The 20402-nt window shown below is 50.5% G+C and overlaps 1 protein-coding gene across 13 annotated transcripts in view; it reads right to left on the bottom strand.

Moving 5' to 3' along the window:
* Nucleotides 1-17947, bottom strand: part of Galnt15 (polypeptide N-acetylgalactosaminyltransferase 15) — a 39281-nt gene extending 21334 nt beyond the window's left edge. For 3 of the 13 annotated variants that reach the window (XR_015639253.1, XM_087587242.1, XM_087587239.1), the window contains exons 1-4: nucleotides 16719-17947; nucleotides 6124-6290; nucleotides 2889-3093; nucleotides 181-355 (exon numbers count right to left, since the gene is read on the bottom strand). Coding sequence is in view for 9 of the 13 variants with exons in the window: in XM_087587239.1 (XP_087443365.1) it covers nucleotides 181-355; nucleotides 2889-3093; nucleotides 6124-6290; nucleotides 16719-17365 (1194 nt within the window). In the remaining 4 variants the exon portion in view is untranslated. 13 annotated transcript variants of the gene reach the window in all.
* Nucleotides 17948-20402: the final 2455 nt, after the last annotated feature.

Below are 20402 nucleotides of genomic sequence, written 5' to 3'. Positions count from 1 at the left end.
TACCACACCAATAGCAGTGCTGTAGCTGGCTGAGTGCTTTTCTACACTATTGACTTGTTTGTTTTTCACAACCCAGCCTTCCAATGTGCCTGTCTTCAGGAAGCTGGCACGCAAGTGAAATAGCTTGCTGTTCAAGTGCAAGCTCAGGGAAGGGAAGGGAAGGCTGCAGCAGGGCCTCACCTGACAGGGCTGATGGGGGATGGGAGGGCCTTCAGCTCCTGCTCCCTCAGGGGCTCCCATTGGAAATCCAGCTTCCAGTCCAGCACCCCTCGCTGCAGCTTGGATGCAGAGTACTGAAGTGTCTTCCAGTCGATCACGTCTATGACTGGAGACACCACTCGGCTCCTGGAAAGAACTGAGGATCAAACAATGATGCAGACCCCTCACTAGCTGGGGGACGGAAACAAGATCTGGGTAGTGTGTGGCCCAGTGCTGCAGCCACGGGCCACTCACAACTGCTGGACTTGAAACAGTGCTTTGTCCCAGGTAAGAATCTCGATTTAGAATATTTAATATGAAAGAAGGGGATGTAAAAGCTTTAAATAATTTTTATATTGATTACACATTGACATTATATTTTTAATACACTGGGCTTAATAAGATACATGTCAGGACAGGGAGCCAGGGCTGATGACGGACTCCAGATCCTTTGGCCAGGGTGTGGAGGAAGGTACGGCAGCAGTCTGGCTCCCACACTGTCCCCTCTGTACCCCCACTGCCTGGAGATTGGTCTTCCCTTGGAGACACTGGGTCCTGACAGACTAGAATGTCTCCTGACAGACTAGAGAGGCAGCAAGGCTCCTTTATCTCAGAGAGCAGCCATCAGCTCCGGCACTAAGGCCGGCGAAGCTTTGCTTTCACTAAGGTGTGGTGAGCTGTGTGTGGTGAGCTGTGCGTGGTGAGCTGTGCGTGGTGAGCTGTGCGTGGTGAGCTGTGCGTGGTGAGCTGTGCGTGGTGAGAAGTGTCAGGCAGCTCAGAAGAGCTGGTAGGACTGAGTCCTACACAGATTAGGAAAGGGGGTTTTAGACTTGCCAGTTCTCAGAGTGCCATGGGGTAGAGATTCCAGAGAGGAGAACTTGGGTGGCCGAGAGGTGGCTTTCTTTCAGGTTCTCAAGGAGCCAGGCAAGGTGGGCCAGAGGAAAGAGTGAGCAAAAGTCATGAAGAGGCCGTGGGAGGATAAAGATAGTTGAATCTCAGAGATCAGTAGGCATGTGAAGAGAAGTCCCACAAAACATCAAAACCCCAAGATCAGAGGTTCTGGGGGGCAGTCGTAAAACAGAGAAAGACCAATACAAAGGAGCTGGGACAGAAGCTACCAGAGGGAGTCCCATGGGTTCCATCCATCGATTGCAGAGACTTGGCTCTGCCCCTCTCTCAGCCTCCAATGAGGACCATGAGCTCTGAGATGACACGAAGGGTGACAACCATGGTTTATCACGTTCCAGCACCAGGGAGAGGGCAGGAGGGGCTGTCTCTCTTTGAACTGCCTCAATGGTTCATAAGAAGTCACACTCGGTACCAGGCAGCCTGACCAGACAGACACCTGACCTTCACACCGTTTGCACATGGCTTGTCCTCTCTGAGCCTCAGATTCCCTTCCCAAGGAATAGAAGCAGGAAATGGGAACAAGAAACAAGAAAGCAAGAAACAGAAGCAGGAAAGAAGTGCCCTGAACCACTTCATGGGATGGGGAGGGGCGTCGCTGAGGAGGCGGGCACAAGACAACATTACTCAGTTCTCAAATGTTTTTTAACGTGGACTCATGAGCCAGGGCAAGGTGATCTCCAAGGTGCCCCTGAGGCACCCATCTGTTTCATCAGGGTGGGGATTAGACAGGGAATGGTCCAGAAAACTTCCAGTCAGCAAGGGCTCCACAATTTTGAGAGAGCTAGCACTTGTGGAACAGAATCAAAGATGGCCTCCTTGTAGGCTTGGTGAACTTCTCTTGTCCTCAGTCTGGTGTTAAACCTACCATACATCTGCTTTCCTTATTGGGGTGTAGGCCAAGAGCGGGTGGAGTTATCCACCATGGAATTGGGCCAAGTGTGTCGGTCTTGGTTCATGAACTTTTTGGTTCTGTGTGATCAACCATAGATTGTAGAATTGAAACCATGGGGTCCAGTTCTAATCTAACAGCTCCATCCGGCTGGCAGCCAGGAGGTTCTACTGTGTCTCAGGCCTGCTTGAGGGACAGGGATGGTGGGTGACTGAGGCTCCTCCCCGCACTCCCAGGTGAGCTAGTTATCAAGATTAGGTTTCCTGAATAGGATACTCATATCGAGGACGTGATTGACAGGTCAGGCACGGGAGGCATTGGAGATGAGAAAGAGGATGTGGGAAAAGAACCATGATAGGCAGAGCAGTGCTAACCCATGGGATGTGGTCCCCTCAACTCCACACTCCCAGGGCTTGGCCTAGTTAGAACATCACACTGGGAAGGCAGAGGAGCAAAGAAAGTTGTCAAGAAGACTAGTGACGGGGAATCAAACGTCTTTTCCTGGGCCTGGGTGATCTGAGGTCTAGACTAGTTTAGAAATGTGCTCGTCCATGGTGTGTTACAATCAATAGACTCTGTGTCAAAGTCAGAGGTAACAACAGGCACGGTAGGTACAGCCCTCCTGTGCAGTCCAACAGGACTGGCTGCATTTGGACTTGACGCGAGCTGTTCTCGAGGCTGGAAAACCTCTAGCCTCCCTTCCAGTAGCATTTACCCATACTTATTACAAGGCTCAAGCATCTGGAAGTTCCAAGGAATAGACAGCAAATAGCGGAGACCAAAGTACTTCTCAGATGGTGGGTGGACGCTCTGTTCTCTGAGCGGCTGCACCTCTGGGTTATCTCTCCCAGACCCACACCTTCCTCTGCAGATCCCGACTGGAATGAATTACCTGTCATCAGCGATTCTGCTGAGGAGGGGCTCCAGCCAGCCAGGGTGGCACTCACAGCGGGCATCCATGAAGACCAGCACGTCTCCTGTGGCCCTGGTGGCCCCCAGCATCCGGGCCCCGATGGTGCCAAGCCTCTTGTTGCTTCTGAGCAACTTCACAGCCTCCAGCTTGGCCACGTATTCGCTGAGAGCAGACTTCAGTGGTTCTGGAATTGACAGGGCCCTGTCAATGGGTGGGTCACAGATGCCACATGGAACAGGTCTGTGATGAGCATTGGAAGTCACGTTGAGTGCTAGATTCTCAGCCCCCGATGTTTTATTAAAGGGTGGTCATTTCTAAGCTTTGGGATGGCTTATAAGAACTATTAGCCGCCAGGAGGGTTAGAGTGGAAAACCAGACGAGAAGGGACCTTGCAAATGACCTTGGAACAAGAGTATACCCAAGAAAACCTGCTCTTACACCCAAGACAGCCTGCTCTTACACCCCAGTTTTAGGCTTTTACCCGGAGGACCTGAACGGTGGGCAATGGGGTGAAGAACCCAGGCGTCATAAAACTTTGTAGCTGCTAGACCACTGAGGTGTTTGTGCCAGAGGTTTCATCCCAGTGACAGGGTGAGTCTGAGAAGGGGAGGGAGATGAGGGACCAGGGCTACTTCTAGCTGTGTGCCTTGGGAAGGAAGTGAAGGCTGTGGTTCCGGGGATAGCTAGGATCCAAATGCCCTTGGGTGGGAAAGGCAGAAGCTCTGGGGACCGGGGAGGAATCCTGTCTCAGGTTTCTACTGTGATAAAACAAAACAATAAGAAGCAACTTGGGAAGGGAAGGGTTTATTTTGTTTTACAATTCTCAGGCCGTGCTCTATCCCCGAGGGAAGAATGGAGCATGGATTCATAGCAGGAACTGCGTCAGTCCAGCAGCTGATAGGAAGGAACAACCGGTCAGCTCTTGGAGGACTCTGCCCCAGCCTGGGCCTGAAGAGTCTTCAGGTACTTTTACCCAGCCCACCTACTGCCTGTCAGCCTCAACAGATGCTAGCTAAACGGGTCTTGTACACTGTACACCATCCCAGTGCCTCCGACTGCTCTGGCCCTCTGCCGTGACTAACCTGGCAAATTCAATATGGGAGAATCTCAAAAAGCACTGAGAAAGGCTCGGTCCCCCCCTCCTGCCACCCTTCCTTGTTAGGGGTGCTATGCAGACTTCCACAAGGGCTCAGCTTTCACCTGAAGCCAGGGGGAGGGGCTGCTAAATGTCACTGAATTGAAGAAGAGTGGAGGGCTTTGACCCCCAAGTAAAGGCCAGATCAGGGGTTATACAAATGTGGGCCCTCAGATGATGGCATCACTTCACCAGGCTGTAGATTCCCCTGGCACAAATGAGATCTAGAGATCCTGAGGCGATCCAGAAGGCACTGGGGATGGATCCCAGGGCTTCACCCCCAACAGGCTTTGCTACTGGACCATGTCCTAGCCCTTTGTTTGCCTTATTTTTGAGATTATAATTTTATTATAACATTTCTTTCCTCTCCTTTCTCCCCCTAAACTCTCCCATATACCCCTCCACTCTCCTTCAATATCATGGCCTCTTTTTCACTAATAATTATTACACCTATCTTATCTATCTATCTATCTATCTATCATCTATCTACCTATCTATCAATTGTCTATCATCCATCCATCCATTCATCTATCCATCCATCATTCACCCATCCATCCATTCATTTAATTCATCTATCCATCCATCATTCACCCATCCATCTATCCATATATCCATCCATTATCTATCTATCTATCTATCTATCTATCTATCTATCTATCTATCTATCTATCATCTATCTACCTATCTATCAATTATCTATCATCCATCCATTCATCAATCCATATATCCATCTATCCATATATCCATCCATCCATTATCCATCTATCCATTATCTATCTATCTATCTATCAATTATATATCATCCATCCATCCATTCATCTATCCATATATCCATCCATCATCCATCTATCCATCTATCATCTATCTATCTGTCTGTCTGTCTATCTGTCTGTCTATCTATCTGTCTGTCTATCTACCTGTCTGTCTATCTATCTGTCTATCTATCTATCTATCTATCTATCTATCTATCTATCTATAGGAATTATATATATTTCTAAGTACAACCTATTGAGTTCATAATGTTATTTGTGTGTGTGTTTTCAGGGCTGAATGTCATTGAATACCTATTGGTAAATTCTTCCCTGGAGAGGACCACCTCCCCTGCTCCCAGATTTTCTCAATAACCTAGCTCTTTGTGGAGCATTGAAGCTTCATGGGCCTCAACTCCCCTGTTCAGTTTGGCACATTCGTTATTTGTTTTCTTTGAGACAGGGTCTCAATATGTAGGCCCAGGCTGGCCCTGAGCTCACAGAGTTCTGATTGCCTTTGCTGCCGGAGTACAGAGATTAAAAGTGTGTGCCACCATGCCTGACTCATATTTCTAAAAAAAAATTTGCTGCAAGTTCTCATTAAACTGTCTAAGCTGGCCTTGAATTCTATCTGTAGCACAGGCTAGCCTTCTGAAACTTGTGGACACTCTGCCTCAGCTTTCTAAGTAGCTGGGATTATAGACTCCTACAGCCACAGTCGGTTTTAACAAGCCTGTCTAGGGAGTTCAGGACATGGAAGTCTGAGACTTCCACTTGGAGGTCAGTGGGAAGTTCTCTGTCAATTCCTTCTTTTTATGCTGTTTCTTGTCCTGAGCGTCCTGACAGAGGAAACATTCACCACATCCTATAGTCTGGGCTCTGGGCCGAACTCTCCCTCACTTAGCACCACTCGGCTCTGGTCATTTTCTCATTTTTGGTCCTCAGTTTTTCCTTCTGGACAGCGGGCAGGTTTTGCCCAGCACCCAGGAGGCAGTGAGCACCCATGTAAAGTCTTTAGACACTTTTACCTCTAATAGGGTGCGCGAAGTCCCCAGCCGACTCAGACTGAAGTGACTCTCCCCAGGGACCTCCCTCCTGGGAGTTCCCTGTCCTTGTCCTTCCTGGCTTAGATTATTCCTCTTTTGTCCCTCCTTGTCACCTCACTGGCCTCCTCTGGGGTCCTTCAGCCATTAATTATGTACACAGGAGTACACGTTCCCTCTTCGTCGGAAGCTTGCTTATGGGCTCGAACGCCCTCTTTTACGTGAAATCCCCTTTCCGTCCGTCCTTCCCTTCCCCTTTCTGACTCCTCCCAGTAATCCCAGGTTACCTTGCTGGCTGAGGTCGTCTACAAGGATGATCTCCTGAAGCAAGGCCCTGGGTGCGGTGTCCAGGATGCTGTGCACAGTTCTCAGGAGCGTAGGCCAGGCCTCGTCATGGAAGCCGAGGATGACGCTGGCCGTAGGCAGGCCACTTGGAGGGTGCTGCTGCAGACACCTGCCGGGGAAGAGTGTTAGGGAGCCGTGCGGAGGAAGCTGAGAAGGCTTCTTCTCAGAAGAGCCAATCGCCCCTCACTCGTCATGCCTGGCTGGGCCACTGCAATCATAGCTTCCTCCCAGGTCAGTGGCTCTCCCAGGGTTTCAAGTGGCCACACAGAAATCCCCAAACGCGCTACAGTACAATGTCTAGCTCTCAAACTTCAGATCACAAGAGCCCTGCTGAACCCAGCCAGCTCCTTCTTTGTGCTTGTGAGGAGCTGGGCCCATTCGCTGAGATAGTGGCCCTCAACTGTATGGTGGGAATGGGTGACAGTGTCAACATGTCAGAGAAGGGAACTGAGGCTCCATGTTGGTGGAACCAGGCAGAGCCCCAGATACTCTACACTCAGAATCCCTGGGGGATTTCTGCTTTAACCATCCCTGGCTGGACACCCTGCCCCACTGTATTGTTTATACCTTACACCTCGGCTGAGTGAGGGAGGGCTCAGCCTCTACCTGACTTGCTGTCAGGGAGTCCACTGTAGAGGAAACTGTGATAACAGCCTAAGACACAGAACAGCCCGGCACTCGCACTTTACACAAGGACCCACCTAAAGTGAAACTTCTTCCCGGGTCCCTCCTCAGAGGGAAATCAGAGCCACCAGTCTGGACCTAGTCCTGTCTGAGGGACACAGTTCCCCAGTGATGTTGAGTGTCCCTCTGCCTGGTCCCTTCCTCACCAGAGTGGAAGCTTTTACTCAATAGTAGTGACACTTGGGACAAGGACCAGAGGTCTTCGGGAGCTGTGGACCAAGCCACTCCAGCCCTTATGCCTTTCCAGCCCTGATAGACTTAGTGCCATCACCCATGAGCCAAAATAAGCTCAAAGGTGTTCGCCTTCCTGTGGTGCTTCTGTTAAACATCCAGTCAGACAAGTGAGAAAAGGAACCATTGTATCCAACATTTGTTAGTGTTTACAGTTACGTGTGTGCATGTACACACACATGCACACATGTATGTGCTCACGTGTGCGCATGCTCATAAGTGCATGCATGGAGGTCAGAGGACAACTTGCAGGAGACAGTTCTCTCCTGCTACCATGTGGGTTCCAAGAACCGAATGGGTCTTTGGGTCTGGTAGCAAGTACCCTTAGCTGCTGTGCCATTTTACTAGCTTTGCTCAGTGTTTGAAAGTATCAGCTTCCTCATTTTAAAAATTTGGACCATTTTCCTCTTGAGCCAGGTGTGAAAAAAAATATGAGCACGAACTCTCTGTCCTGGTTTTTGTAAGGTGCTGTTTATATACGTAAGTGTGTGTTTGTGTGTGTGTGTGTGTGTGCTCATGGTGTGTGTGTGTGTGTTTGTGGTGTGTGTGTGTGTTTGTGGTGTGTGTGCGTGTGTGTCTCTGTGTGTGTATGTTTGTGGTGTGTGTAGTGTGTGTGTATGTCTGTCTGTGGTGTGTGTGTGCGTGCGCCTGTGTGTGTGTGTGTGTGTCTGTGTGTTTGTGGTGTGTGTGGTGTGTGTACATGTGTTTATGGTGTATGTGTGTATGCGCCTGTGTGTGTGTGTGTTCGTTGTGTATGTTTGTGGTGTGTGTGTCTGTGTGTCTGTGTATGTGTGTGTGTCTGTGTGTCTGTGTATGTGTGTCTGTGTGTCTGTGTGTGTGTGTGCACGTGTGCATGTGTGTGAGACTTGTCAGTGCTGTGTTGAGCTCACATAGGTAAGTGCTCTACCACTGGGCTACATCTCTAGCCCCTATTTACTTATTTACTTAGATAGGTGGTACTGTGTAGCTCAGGCTAGTCTTGAAGCCTCAGCCTCTCCATTGCTGGGACCACAGTGGATCACCACGGTTGTTGAAAACCGTTACCTTTAACCACTGGTCTGAGGACAGACACTGTCTTAGGGTTTTTCTCCAGGGCAGGGGTGTGGCCTGATGCAAAGGGACAGTCCCCATTCTGAGAAGCAGTCGAAGCACCATCACTGTCTGGTCATACTCCAGGATCCCAGGAGCCAGGTTCTAGTCCTCTTCACCCACCCTGCCCCTGCCACTCCTGCCTCTCCCCATCGCCTCCTGCCGTGAACTTGGCAGGCACACTTGGATGGTGGCTCCGAAGAGTCTGAGTCACCGAGTTGTACCAGATGGAGCGCTAGCCTGTCCCATGTGTGTACATCGCCTGGCCAGGTAGGAAGCTGCCTGTCAGTTCTCTAAAGCTGCGCTGGCATTACTGCTCCCAGCACACCACAGGGGGTCCATACGGTGGCCTTTTTATCTTATCTCTTGCCCTGAGCCCTTGTCAGTCCCCCCACCTCATGTACCCAGAACTCTTTGGGGTGGGGCTAGGGCTGGTGTTGCTCATCTTCTTACCTGTAACAGCTGCTAAATAAGAGCTTTTCAGGGGCTGGGGAGATGGCTCTGTAGTTGAGAGCACTTGCTGCTAATGCAGAGGACCCAGGTCTGGTTCCCAGCACCCACAGACAGTGCATGACCATCCTTAACCTCAGTTCCAGAGGATCTGAAGCCCTCTTCTGACCTCCTTGGGCATGTACCAGGCACATATATGGTGCACATAAATACACATAGGCAAAACACACATCAAATAAATTAAATAATAATAAATAAATAAATAAATATGAAAAAAAGGGTTTGTTCAAAGAATGGAGGAAGACTCTGCTCTTGGTCTTAACGAGTATTCAGGACAGCTGTGTTCTCAGGAGCACACAGCACTAACTTACAGGAATCATTACCATAAAGTCAACTTCTATCATGAGGAGAAAATCCTAATTTTGTACCTTGCCTGTAGGTAATTGCTGGAAATAGTGACTTCCACAAAAGGCCTGGGGATGCTAGGGCCAGGACATGGCTGGAGAGAAACCCTTAGGACAGTGGGCACAGGTACATGGGAAGGGCGGAATCATTAGAGGAGGTCACCACTGCCACCTGCACCACTGCCACCTGCACCACTGCCACATGCACCGCTGTCACCTGCACAACTGCCACCTGCACTGCTGCCACCTGCACCACTGCCACCTGCACCACTGCCACCTGCACCACTGCCACCTGCACCATTGCCACCTGCCATCTTCCATCAGCACACACATTCTCAGGGCAGTAGCGCCCTCTCTGAAGGATTCCATGAGATCCCTTGTTACCTCTGACCCTGAATCCTTGGTCTGGATCACAGATGGGCATGAGTCATTGAGTCATGGTTCTGAATCCTGACCAGAGGCCCAAGAAGTTCCCCAAAGCACTAGCTCTAACTGTCAGGGCTAGCCTTCCCTGAACAGCATTCAAACAAACCTTCCAGATGTTTGCCTGAAGAGTTTGTTCTTCAGAAGTTCAGAGAGGGTCAGCCACTGAGAGAAGGCCACAGATGAAGCCGGATACTCCGGGAGATTAGCTCAGAGCTCTCTGATGCTAGTGGGCACCAGAGTCAATAGGATCTTGTTAGACACATGGGCACCCTGAGCATGTCTGCATGGGGCTTGAAAGCTTGCATTCCAAGCAAATTCCTGGGTGATGTGGAAGGCTGGGCCACAGCTTAATTGCAGTAGCAGGACAGTAGCAGGCCAAATGACGGAGCAGAACATAGGACAGGAGCCAGAATGCCTGTTCTGGGGGTGTCAGAAAAGCCTTGGCGATGGGTTGGGAGTCCCTCACATGAGCCTGTTCTCCAATCTTACCACCCCTCAAGCCCTCACTGTAAGTCTAAGCCAGTCCCTTAAGCAAGGTGAGTGCCTCTGTCCTTATTCGATTAAGAAGACCTTGTGAATGTTTTTGGCTGCTCACATATTAAAGTGAACCAGAAGTCAAGTTCCTGTCAATCCTGTTGATCTGGTAGGAGACTCTTTATTTTTCACAACATTAGAAAAAAATTGTATGTCCTGATGAAGTCACTGGGCGCCAGGTTGTGCACTGAAAGATAGCAGAGGCTAGCCCGTGTCAGTGCTGTTCACATGCCTCATGTTTGCCCACCGCAGAGGCAGTTTCCAGGTTCCAGTGGCTGATGAAAATGTTTCAGGTAACTGGAGGGTCAACCTATGAAGTGGCGCCCCCTGACTGTCAAGGGTGGAGCGGTACGAGAGAACACGGCACCCCAGTGAGTCATGTTGCATGGTAGACTGTGAGAGCAGACTTGGCCATATTCAATTATACACTATGTATGGGTGGAAACAATCTGAAGGTTCTGAATGGGAAAGGTAATCAAACTAAAAACTGGAGAGTTAAATTCAGCTGCGAGCCTCAGAAACAACTTTCTGTAAAATCCCTGTTGTGGCAATGACCCTGACCTCTGAGCAGGCATACCAGCTGTGCTTCAGGCCTTCCTGGGGAAGACTCACTAGCCGTCCTGTCCACCGCCATTGGGGCACTCACTCATGATTGCTGTGCTCAAGGGCGGTGGCGATCCCCATGCTCCCCCTGTCTTTTCAACTGGCTTACCGTGTATCTCTAAAAATAATTGTAGGTAGAAATTAGGTCTATGTCCAAAAGGATAAAAGTATTTGAGTAAGTTTGAGGCATGGCTAAGCATTCAGACTCCTCACTTTGCCCTAATTACAAAATAGTGGAACAAGTAAATATGAGACAAAATAGAACACAGTAAAAAGATTCACCTACCTGGCCAGGTGAGCCTCTGAGCACAGGAAGGCCTGGATACTCTGCCCTAACTGGAGTGTGTGCATGGCTAGCATTCAGTGGTACCCTCCATGTGCTTTAGACCTCTCCACCTAGGCTCTCACTGTGACAATAACCTTACCCATAGCAGCCCTCCATTTAACATTGGAAGAGTTTAAACTCAGATACTGAGAATGCACATTTAAGTACACTTTCATCAGCATTTTTAAAAGCTGCTGGTAAGCATGCATAATTTTAGTGCATTTCTAAACAGTGACCTCGGATCATATGAGTATGTGTCAGAAAAGATTGTGAATTAAGTTGATAGAAGTCTAGTCTCTGCCTGGCTTTTTATTGACTGATGAAAAATAGTCTAAAGAAGTGTGTGTGAGAGAGAGAGAGAGAAAGAGAGTTTGTGTGTGTATGTGTGTGTGAGAGAGTTTGTGTGTTTGTGTGTGTGTGAGAGAGAGATTGTGTGTGTTTGTTTGTTTGTGTGAGAGAGTTTGTGTGTTTGTGTGTGTGTGAGAGAGAGATTGTGTGTGTGTTTGTGTGTGTGAGTTTGTGTGTGTGAGATTTGTGTGTGTGAAAGAGAGTGTGTGTTTGTGTGTGAGTTTGTGTGTGTGTGAGAGAGAGTTTGTGTGTGTGTGAATTTGTGTGTGTGTGTGTGAATTTGTGTGTGTGTGTGAGAGAGAGCATGTGTGTGCGTGTGCATTTGTGTGTATGTATGCAAATGTGCATACAGGTGCCTGTGAAGGTCAGACAAGGGCATTGGATCCTCTGGATCTGGATTTATAGGCAGCTGTGAACTAAACGGCATGGGAGCTGGGATCCAAACTCAGCTGTTTGCAAAAGCAGCATGGGCTCTAATCACTGAGTGGTCTCTCCAGCTCCCCATATTCCCCACCCCCAGTACTGAGGATGGAGTCTTGGATCTCGCACGTGCTAGGCCAGCTTCCTTGCACTGAGCTATGTCCAAGCATCATTCATTCATGAGTGTAAATGCCGCAGGGAACATTTAAATAGAGATTACCCCCAGCCCCCACTGGTCTGAGTGGGGCCTCGGAGTCTGCAGTGTTGGTGCTGTAGGTCTGTGGATCCCGCTTGGGTGGGGCCGGGTAACTAACGTGGTATAAATTCTCCTCCTTAGGAATTGAAGGGAGTCGCATGCAGGCTGACTCCTCTACTCAGATCCCCAAGGCCAGCTGGAGTTGGTGTACAGAGCAAGCCCTCCTCCCCCCACTGTCACCCTTAAGTTCTTTGGACCTGTGGGTTATACTAAACAGTGTCTGCCACAACCATGTGGCACCGGGAGGGATCAGAGGAAACGTCCCCTATGACCACACCACATAGGCCTCAAGGGCCAGAAGCATGGTGTTTGCTGCTTGTGTTCAGGACACGGCCGTCTAGGCCCAGATGCAAACTTCACTGTGTGACAATGTTTCCGTGGGAATGGGGACGCTGGGTCCCTCCCTAGTCCTGCTTTTCCTCTCCCTCGGCTTCTCAGATTGCTCTCTGACTAATGGACGGACGCCCTGTCAGCCATGGCTCCACTGACTCTCACAAGTCAGGCTGTTGAACTCACAAGGGGTGGGGCCGAGAGTCATCAGGTCAGTCACTGCCTGGCATCTCAGGGAATGGTCTGGACCCTGTGGATTATGGCGCTACTCTCTGCTAGGCAACACAGCTTCCTCCAAAGCGCTTCCCTTCCCCTCTCTGATCCTAGCTCAGGAGAAGAGACCCCTCCCCAGCTGTCCACTGGTTCTCAAGGCTGGGCACCACCTTGTGCAATTAGTTCTCAGCCTGGCTGCTGCAAGGGCCCATTTCACTCTCATGGATCACAGGTGGGCATGGAGACCACCTGTGTTTAAACACACGCGGTAGGCGACCTGGGCCTGCACATACTTGGGACTCGCTGGTGCAGTCCCTGGCGACTGCAAGTAGAGGCAGCAAGCAGATGTAGCCTCTCAGGCTGCAGCCCAGACCTCCTGCATGCAGCTCTGCCTGTTAACACACTACTGCATGCTCACACGCGTGTTGAAGGTCCAGGTTTCCTGCTCTGGCTATCCTGGCCTAGAGAGTCAACTTCGAACAGGGTTCCCGTAGCATCTTGAGAGCATCTGTAGTTCCTGGGAACCTGTACTTCAAACAAGCCTTCTGGGTGCTTGGATGACACAATATGTATTAAGATGGGCACTTTGTATGTTGCATCTAGCCCCCCAGTGTCCTGGGATGAGACATCGGACAGCTTCAGAACCTCAGCACTACTGAGAATTCTGTAGTAGGCATCCACCAATGTGCTCTCAGGGCTTGGGAGGTGGCCAGCTTTGAAACAATGTGTTACATGTTTGCAGTCTAGGTGACTTGCCCAGGTCTGGGCTGGAAACCGACAGACTTGGAGTGTATCATAATGGGTAAGAGCTCGACTTTGGCATCAAACAGGCTGTAGGGTGGCATGGCGCCAGTCCCTTCCCCCTTCTACACCTTACCCTTCCTCATTCATAAAATGAAACCTACCAAACAGATCTGTGAAGCAGACTAAGGAAGCAAAAACCACTTATTGGGGGGAGTCCCTAATACGTATTGTATGCTTACTAAAAGCTCACTGGAGCCTTGCCTCTTCATTTGGAGACGTTTGTTCTGAGATGGGGTCTCATTGTGTAGCTCAGGCTGTCCTTAAACTAACAATTCTCCTGCCCATCCTCCAGGTGCTGGAGTCCCGGGCATGAACCATCACGTCTGGCCCCAGAGACTGTCCTTGGCTTCTTTTACTCTGGTATATTTCTCTATTTCAGTCTTTGACCATCGGTAACTCCATTGAAAGTTCTCTATGCAAACTGATCTCCAGCTGAGATTCTAGCTGGAACCTAGCCAGGGGACCGACACAAACCAGGGTAGTGGTGTGGTCTGGGTGAAGGCCAGGAGGGCTTGCTTGGGTTAGGAGTCAAGGAGGAGCTTGAATGAAGCTGGGAGGCTGGAGGAGTGTGGGGCAGAGGACACCAGAGGCAGAGGTCTCCCAGCCCTGGTAGGAAAGCTCAGGACTCCACAGAACATACAGATGCTTACTAATGTGGCATCTCTTGTTTTTCCACCCAGTAGAATGGGATAGGGGGCGGGGGCCACTGCCACCTTGGGCAGAGGTTGTACCTGGCTTTGCAGGGCCCTGGTTCTGATAGCAGGTGTGAGCTCCGGTTGCATCGACCGCACTCACTGCTAGCGGCCAGCAGAGGGCGCTGTCCACCTCTACATTAGAGCTGGTAACAGTGAGACTCCCAGGATGGAGAGCCCAAGTACGTGCAAAGAGGTTTCTTGAGGACCAGATAGATGCCTTTCAGTATGAAAATGGAGCAGGTCCCAGACAACTGAGATGCACTGGTTACCATGCAGGGAAGAAACAGCCCACCATATATGTACATATCCAAGCTTGTTTACATCAAACACACCTAGTATCTGTACCTCCAATTCCCGGTGCACACATGCACATCACACCACAAGTATATACACGTGAAACACACTTGCACACAAGCACACAACCATTGCAAGAAACATTTATAACACATGTATTACACAATACAACCCATAGAGCACACACATGCCCCATAGAACATAAAAAATAAATACTGTATCATAATGATACATGCAGGCACAGTAGTACATGTACATGTCACGCCAAACACTCAACATGGACCATATATATACACATTATAGTCCTACATGCCATAAATAGTACACTTACACCTGTGCACAGCAATCACCCCACAAAATGCACCCAGTCTGTACTGTACACATGTACTACATAATACATGCATAACACATGCACTACATAATACATGCATAACACATGCACTACATAATACATGCATAACATATGCACAGGTGTCTTACATACAATGCACTTACAGCGCGTGTACAACACGCTCAATGCTTATAACACATGTAATATATACACTGGCACCATACACACAAAGGCCCATAATACATATGAAACACTGTCCCAGCGCAAGACATAAAAACAAGACAAACACGTAAGACACACACAGTTCCACACAATACATGCCCCAATACACAGTAGATACACTCTATATGCACTGTACACATCCACAGCATGTATACACACATGACATCATATCAATATAGCTTACATGTGTGTCTATCTCACCACACACATGACCTGCAGATACCAAACCTCAAACTATCATACACATGTACTGCACACCACACACCCCCATTTAGTATACACAGCATAACGTACACTCAACGCACAGCGCACGCACAGGTCATATGTGCACAAGCACAAGTGTGAATATGCGGGGTGCTTTTTGGAGACACGGTCACACACACACATCCCCAAAGCCAGAGCCAATGTTTCTTGTTTACGGAATGGAGATGTTCACTCTTGCCCTCAGCCAGTGAAAGCAAGCATGGAGCGAACTGCTAAGCTGTTCCCTCATCCAGCGGCCATTTCTGTATGGGGTGGTGTGTGCTGGATGCTGGGACACGCAGTGCCCAATGGCTCTTGACAGATTCAACGTAGCAGGGGGAGCAGGCACTGCAGAAATGAACACACTCACAGCCATGTAGTGTCTGTTCTACAAGGTGCTGTGAGTTCAAAGAGAGCCTGAAACCAGAGTAGGGTCGGAGTTTCCTAGGCAGAACTTTTAAAGCCAAGGTGTGGAGTCAGCATAGCAGAGCTGGGACGATGGGCAGGTGGGTCTTCCAGGGCACACAACCTAAGACGGTGCTCCCAGGAGATCTGTACACCCGAGTGGCTCAGCAGTCGGGCTGAGAGCGGTCAGGGTTCCAAAGAGTCCCAGCCCTGCTCCCAGCTATCCCACATGTGTCATTTTGCTTCCAGGGGGAGAAGATCTGTTTGCTTTCCAGAAAGCTCAATGGGCTGTGGAAAGAGCCATGGCTACTAAGGGCAGGACCCTAGACCACTCTAGCTACCCAGACACATTGCTTCTGGGTGAGCAGGCAATCTTTTGTCTGTCTCTGTGGTTATCCATGGCGGAAGGGGGCCAGGGACTAGAGAATGAGCCACCGTCTCCCTGGGCACAAATCTGCATGTCATACACACCTCACAGCTTGCCTCCTGGGGTGGGGTGAGCTGTAGGCAGTAAAGCACAGGAACTCTCAGGCATTGGAACGGCTCCTTTCCTGGAGGGATGGAGGAGAGTAGCAGACAGTGGCACTTAAATGCCTGAATTAAACTCCTCCGTTGGCACTTGTTAGTTGTATGTCAGTGGGCAAGCCCCGGGGCCTCTCTGTGCCTTACTTACAACTGTACAAACCAGGCGTGAGGCTAAGGCTAGCACAGTGCAAGAGGACTTTGCTAGGGCTTAGGGAAGCTCTTGGATTAAAACCAGGCACATGACAAGAAGAACATGCATTTCTTGTGATTTCTGCAGCTGCTCCTTCGACCCCAGCTACAGGTAAACACTAATAATAAACCAACGTGAAGATTGTGCTGGAGTCAGCAAGACAGACAGGAGGTGCCTCGAAGCTTCTGTTCCCATCTCACGATTAGAGCCGTGTGACCTAGGGGGACTAACGGCAGGACTGGGAAGACAATGAGTGAGCGAGACCTTCTCTCTCGTGGGACTTGTTAGCAGCAGATCGGTGACTCTGGGGCCTCTGACTGAGCAGGTCTGAGATGGGATTTGAGAATCTCCAATTCAGGTACTTCGTCAGCAAGGCCGATATTTGGCCCCAGGGACCATGTCTTAAGGAGCGCTGTCTCAAGGATGGGGGAGGCAGACTGCAGAGTCTCGCCTGGGACTTTCCTACCACTGAGTCACACACAGACCAGAGAAGGGATCGCAGGGTCCTTACTTACAGCGGGTGCCGTGCCTCAGGCAGGACTCTCCTCAGGGGCAGGCGGGTACTGAGTGGCTTGTTGAGGCCATCTGGGTCCAGGCCAAGTGGGGTCAGTGCCTCTTCTTCTGATTCCTCCCCATCCTCCTCCGTCCTCCAATCCCTCTCAGAGGCTTCCTCATCCGGCCTCCTGCTCATGTGTTTGATGAGCTGGTAGCTGCCGTGTCTCCTGCCCTGACTCTGATTCCTCCTAGCTCTGGGCGAGGCCACGACCACCAGCAATTGATCCTCCTGCAGGGAGATGAAGGGTGGCAGGCCGTCCAAGAAACTGTATTCCTCACCCTCACCCTCACCCTCAGCCTCCAGAACCCACTCCTGAGAGTCCCCAAAGTCCAGGCGATACCCCATGTCAGGGCTGTGTTTGCTGGCCTGGGCTGTGACAGCCTGGTGCAGGGTGGGCGGGGGAGGATGCAGCATGATCACCATCATCAGGACACATCCTAGAGTCAGAAAGAGTAGGAGGAACTGAAGCCTGGAATGTCCATTCCTGGGTCGCTTCCTCAAGAGCATGTCGCAGCCACCAGCCTGAAGCAACAGGTCCTGATCAAGTTTGCTTCTTCCTTGTGCTCCAGGTAGCTTCAAGGTTGTAACTGAACCTGGGCTGTTCATTCCAGCCAAAAGGTTTTGTGCCAGTCACCTGCTCCTTTTACCCCACCAGACATTTACTGACAGCGTTGGGAAGACCGGCTGCCCCCTGGAATCAGAAAACCACCGGAGCCTGGGGTCCTGGGTCCTCTCTGAGTATTAGGTGTCTTCTGAGAAGGGTCTCTGGCTGTTGTCTCTCCTCTTACCCTGTTCTTGTCCATCTTGCTCTGGTGATTAGCCTCATGCTCTTTCCCCCTCTGCCTGAGTGCAGGTTCTACGGACTGTCTGGGGTGAGTTGCTGGGGGGTTCAGTCAAGTCAAGATGACAGACATCCTCCTTTGGATGCCTTGAGTCAGGTCAGAGCAACAGATGTAAAGCCAGCAGGCGCTGTCCGGGTTTCCGGTCACACATACTTCCAGCTCTGCAGGAGCCCTCTGCCAGACACAACGGGGGAGCCAAGCGTGCTTCTCGCTCCTGGTCCTAATGCCCTGGCTTCCCCAAGCTTTCCACAGCCACACAGCGTCACCCCAAGAGCCTGTCCAAAACAGCACCCTCCCAGGAGATCAGGCTTGAACACCATTCATAGGGAGGGCATCTCTCCCCACCCAGAAGAGCAGGAAGGAGAATTCCCTCCTGGTTCAGACAGGCTGCCAAGGTGACGCAGATGCCAGGAGCCAGCTGTCTGTCAGCACCTTCAATCTCCCTAGGCAATCTGCCCGGCTATGTTGTGCTCCTTCCTGGGGCCCACTAGCCTTTCCTTTCTAAAAGCGAGGAGGAGCGGAGGGAGCCCTTGTGAGTCTGGCTCCCTGACTCCCACAGCACCTGAGGGTGGATGAAGGAGAGGCATACTTCAAGCTCTTCTGGGTCTTCAAACTCTATTTAGCTCCTATACACATAGTGAGCAGCTGCAGTGTGTGTCCCCAAACTGTCCCCTGGACCAGGAGTAGAACAGAGAATGAAGTCAAGCTGGGACCTCCCAGTGCTGACATGACAATGAGGGAGATGGGGAGATGGTCTGTTGGTGTCTGCAGGTCAGACTATGTCAAAAGCCAAGGGGAGTGGACGGGAGGGCTGGGGGGGGGGGTCAGTGAGGCAGAGATGGGAGCTGGGGAATATGGGCTGGAGACGAAAAATCAGTCTGAAGTGGCACTGTTTTCCCTAGAAGAGCCAGCATCTGTGTAATGGGGAGAGCCAGGCAGAACGAATAACAAAGGCGGCAAGATTCTGAAAGGAGTTGGTCTGGTCTATGGAACAGAAGAGCAGAGCAGGCCAAGTGCTCTCTGTGCTAGAGCCATGACAGGAGAGGAAGCACAAAGGGAGGTAGGGAGGGCATGGTTGGAGCCAGGCAAAAGGAGACACAACAGGAGGCAGAGCATGGTGGGAGGTAGATTAATGAGAATTAAGGCATGCTGGGAGATGGAGCATGATGGGAAGTGGTGTGCAGTCAGAGGCAGGACAATGGGAGGGAGAATAGAAGAGCAATGGGAGTGAAGGAAAGTGGACATGGAACACGGTTGTGTGACAGACACATGTCCCCAGAAAAGGAACCCACAGCAGACCAAAGTCCAGTTTGGTGCGTCGATGACTTTTAATTGGGGTTACTAACGGGGGTATCGGTCAGGGGTTACAGGAGGAGGGGGGGTGCCAAAAAGCACCATCACTGTAAAGCGCGCCCACCACGGGTGGTAGCGCATGAAAACTGTGACCCTGAGCTCTCTGCACAATCCGCAGTCAGCTGAGAGGTCCAGTGAATCTCTGAAGCTCTGCTGCTAAGTCTCCTTCTCAGGGGAGAGGTCTCTGAGAATCTTCGAGTTTCCACTTCCTAGACGTGTACCCCTTTGTACAGCTCCCGAGCCTTTCCTTCCCTCGCTGTAGAATGTTTCAGTTTATAAGGAGGAGTGGAGCATGATGGGAGGTAGAGCATCATGGGAGTTGAAGCCCCATGGAGGCGGAGCAGGGTGGAAAGTGGAGCGACGGGAGGCGGATCACTCACTACCGGAGATGACAAAGCAGGGGTGGCGAATGATGGAGAACGTCTTGGTAGGGCAGGGACAGCACCTTGGCTTTCCCTCTGAGTGGCACGAGCGCCTTTGGAGACCTGTGGGCAGAAGAGAAACCTCTGACTTGGGTTTTAACTGAATCCCTCCATCTGTTGGGTCGAGATTACAAAGGACAGAAGCCGAGAAGCAGATCACTGGTGAAGCTCAGAGTGAGACCAGCGGAGACGGTGAGAGCTGAGCAGCGGCAGACGGACTTTAGAAAGAACTTACAGTGTGCGCTGATAAAGCTGGCGTGCGGGGGAGAGGAAGGTCATGGAAGGATTCCGTGAGAAGCCATAAGACTGAGGTCACTGGGGTTGGGGATTTAGCTCAGTGGTAGAGCGCTTGCCTAGCAAGCGCAAGGCCCTGGGTTCGGTCCCCAGCTCCGGAAAAAAAAAAAAAAAAAAAAAGACTGAGGTCACCATGCCTGAGTGAGGAAGGTGGGGAGGAGCAGGTGGAAGGAGGTGAATAGCAATGGGTTATTTGGGGACATGTGACGTTGGCAAGGTAAGGTAATAGCCAAGGAAAGCTAAAGCACTGGCTGTGGGATATATGCCCACTCCGTTTCCTGGGCGGTAGCAGACAGGCCTGGATCACAGCCCTGTTGCTGCTTACCCAGCCACACGCACTGCTGATTGAGTCTGGGATCTGAGATCAAACACTCAGAGCAGGTGCAGACAACAGGGAGAAGGGGATTGTTGTAGTTTCATATCTGTTCCTGTAACAAAATACTCAATAGGGGAGAAGGGGGTTTATTTAAATTTACAGTTCCGGGTTACAGTCCATCATGATGGAGAAGTCAAGGAGAGAACTTCAAATAGTCATGGCACATCCAGTCAAGAAGAAATAAATAAATATACACATGCTGGCTTGCCTGTGCTAAGTTAGATTTGCTTACAAAGCTCAGTACCCCCTGAATAGGGAATAGTGCTACCCACTGTGGACTGGTTCTTCCAACATCAATTAATTAAGACAACCTCCCACAGACATTACCCAGGTCAACTCAACATAGACAGTCCCTC

This window comes from Rattus norvegicus, chromosome 16 (assembly GCF_021556685.1).
Source record: "Rattus norvegicus strain SHRSP/BbbUtx chromosome 16, alternate assembly SHRSP_T2T, whole genome shotgun sequence".
Lineage (NCBI taxonomy): Eukaryota > Metazoa > Chordata > Mammalia > Rodentia > Muridae > Rattus > Rattus norvegicus.
The sequence above is the reverse complement of the archived record's forward strand: the minus strand, read 5'-3'. Positions and strand labels throughout refer to the sequence as shown.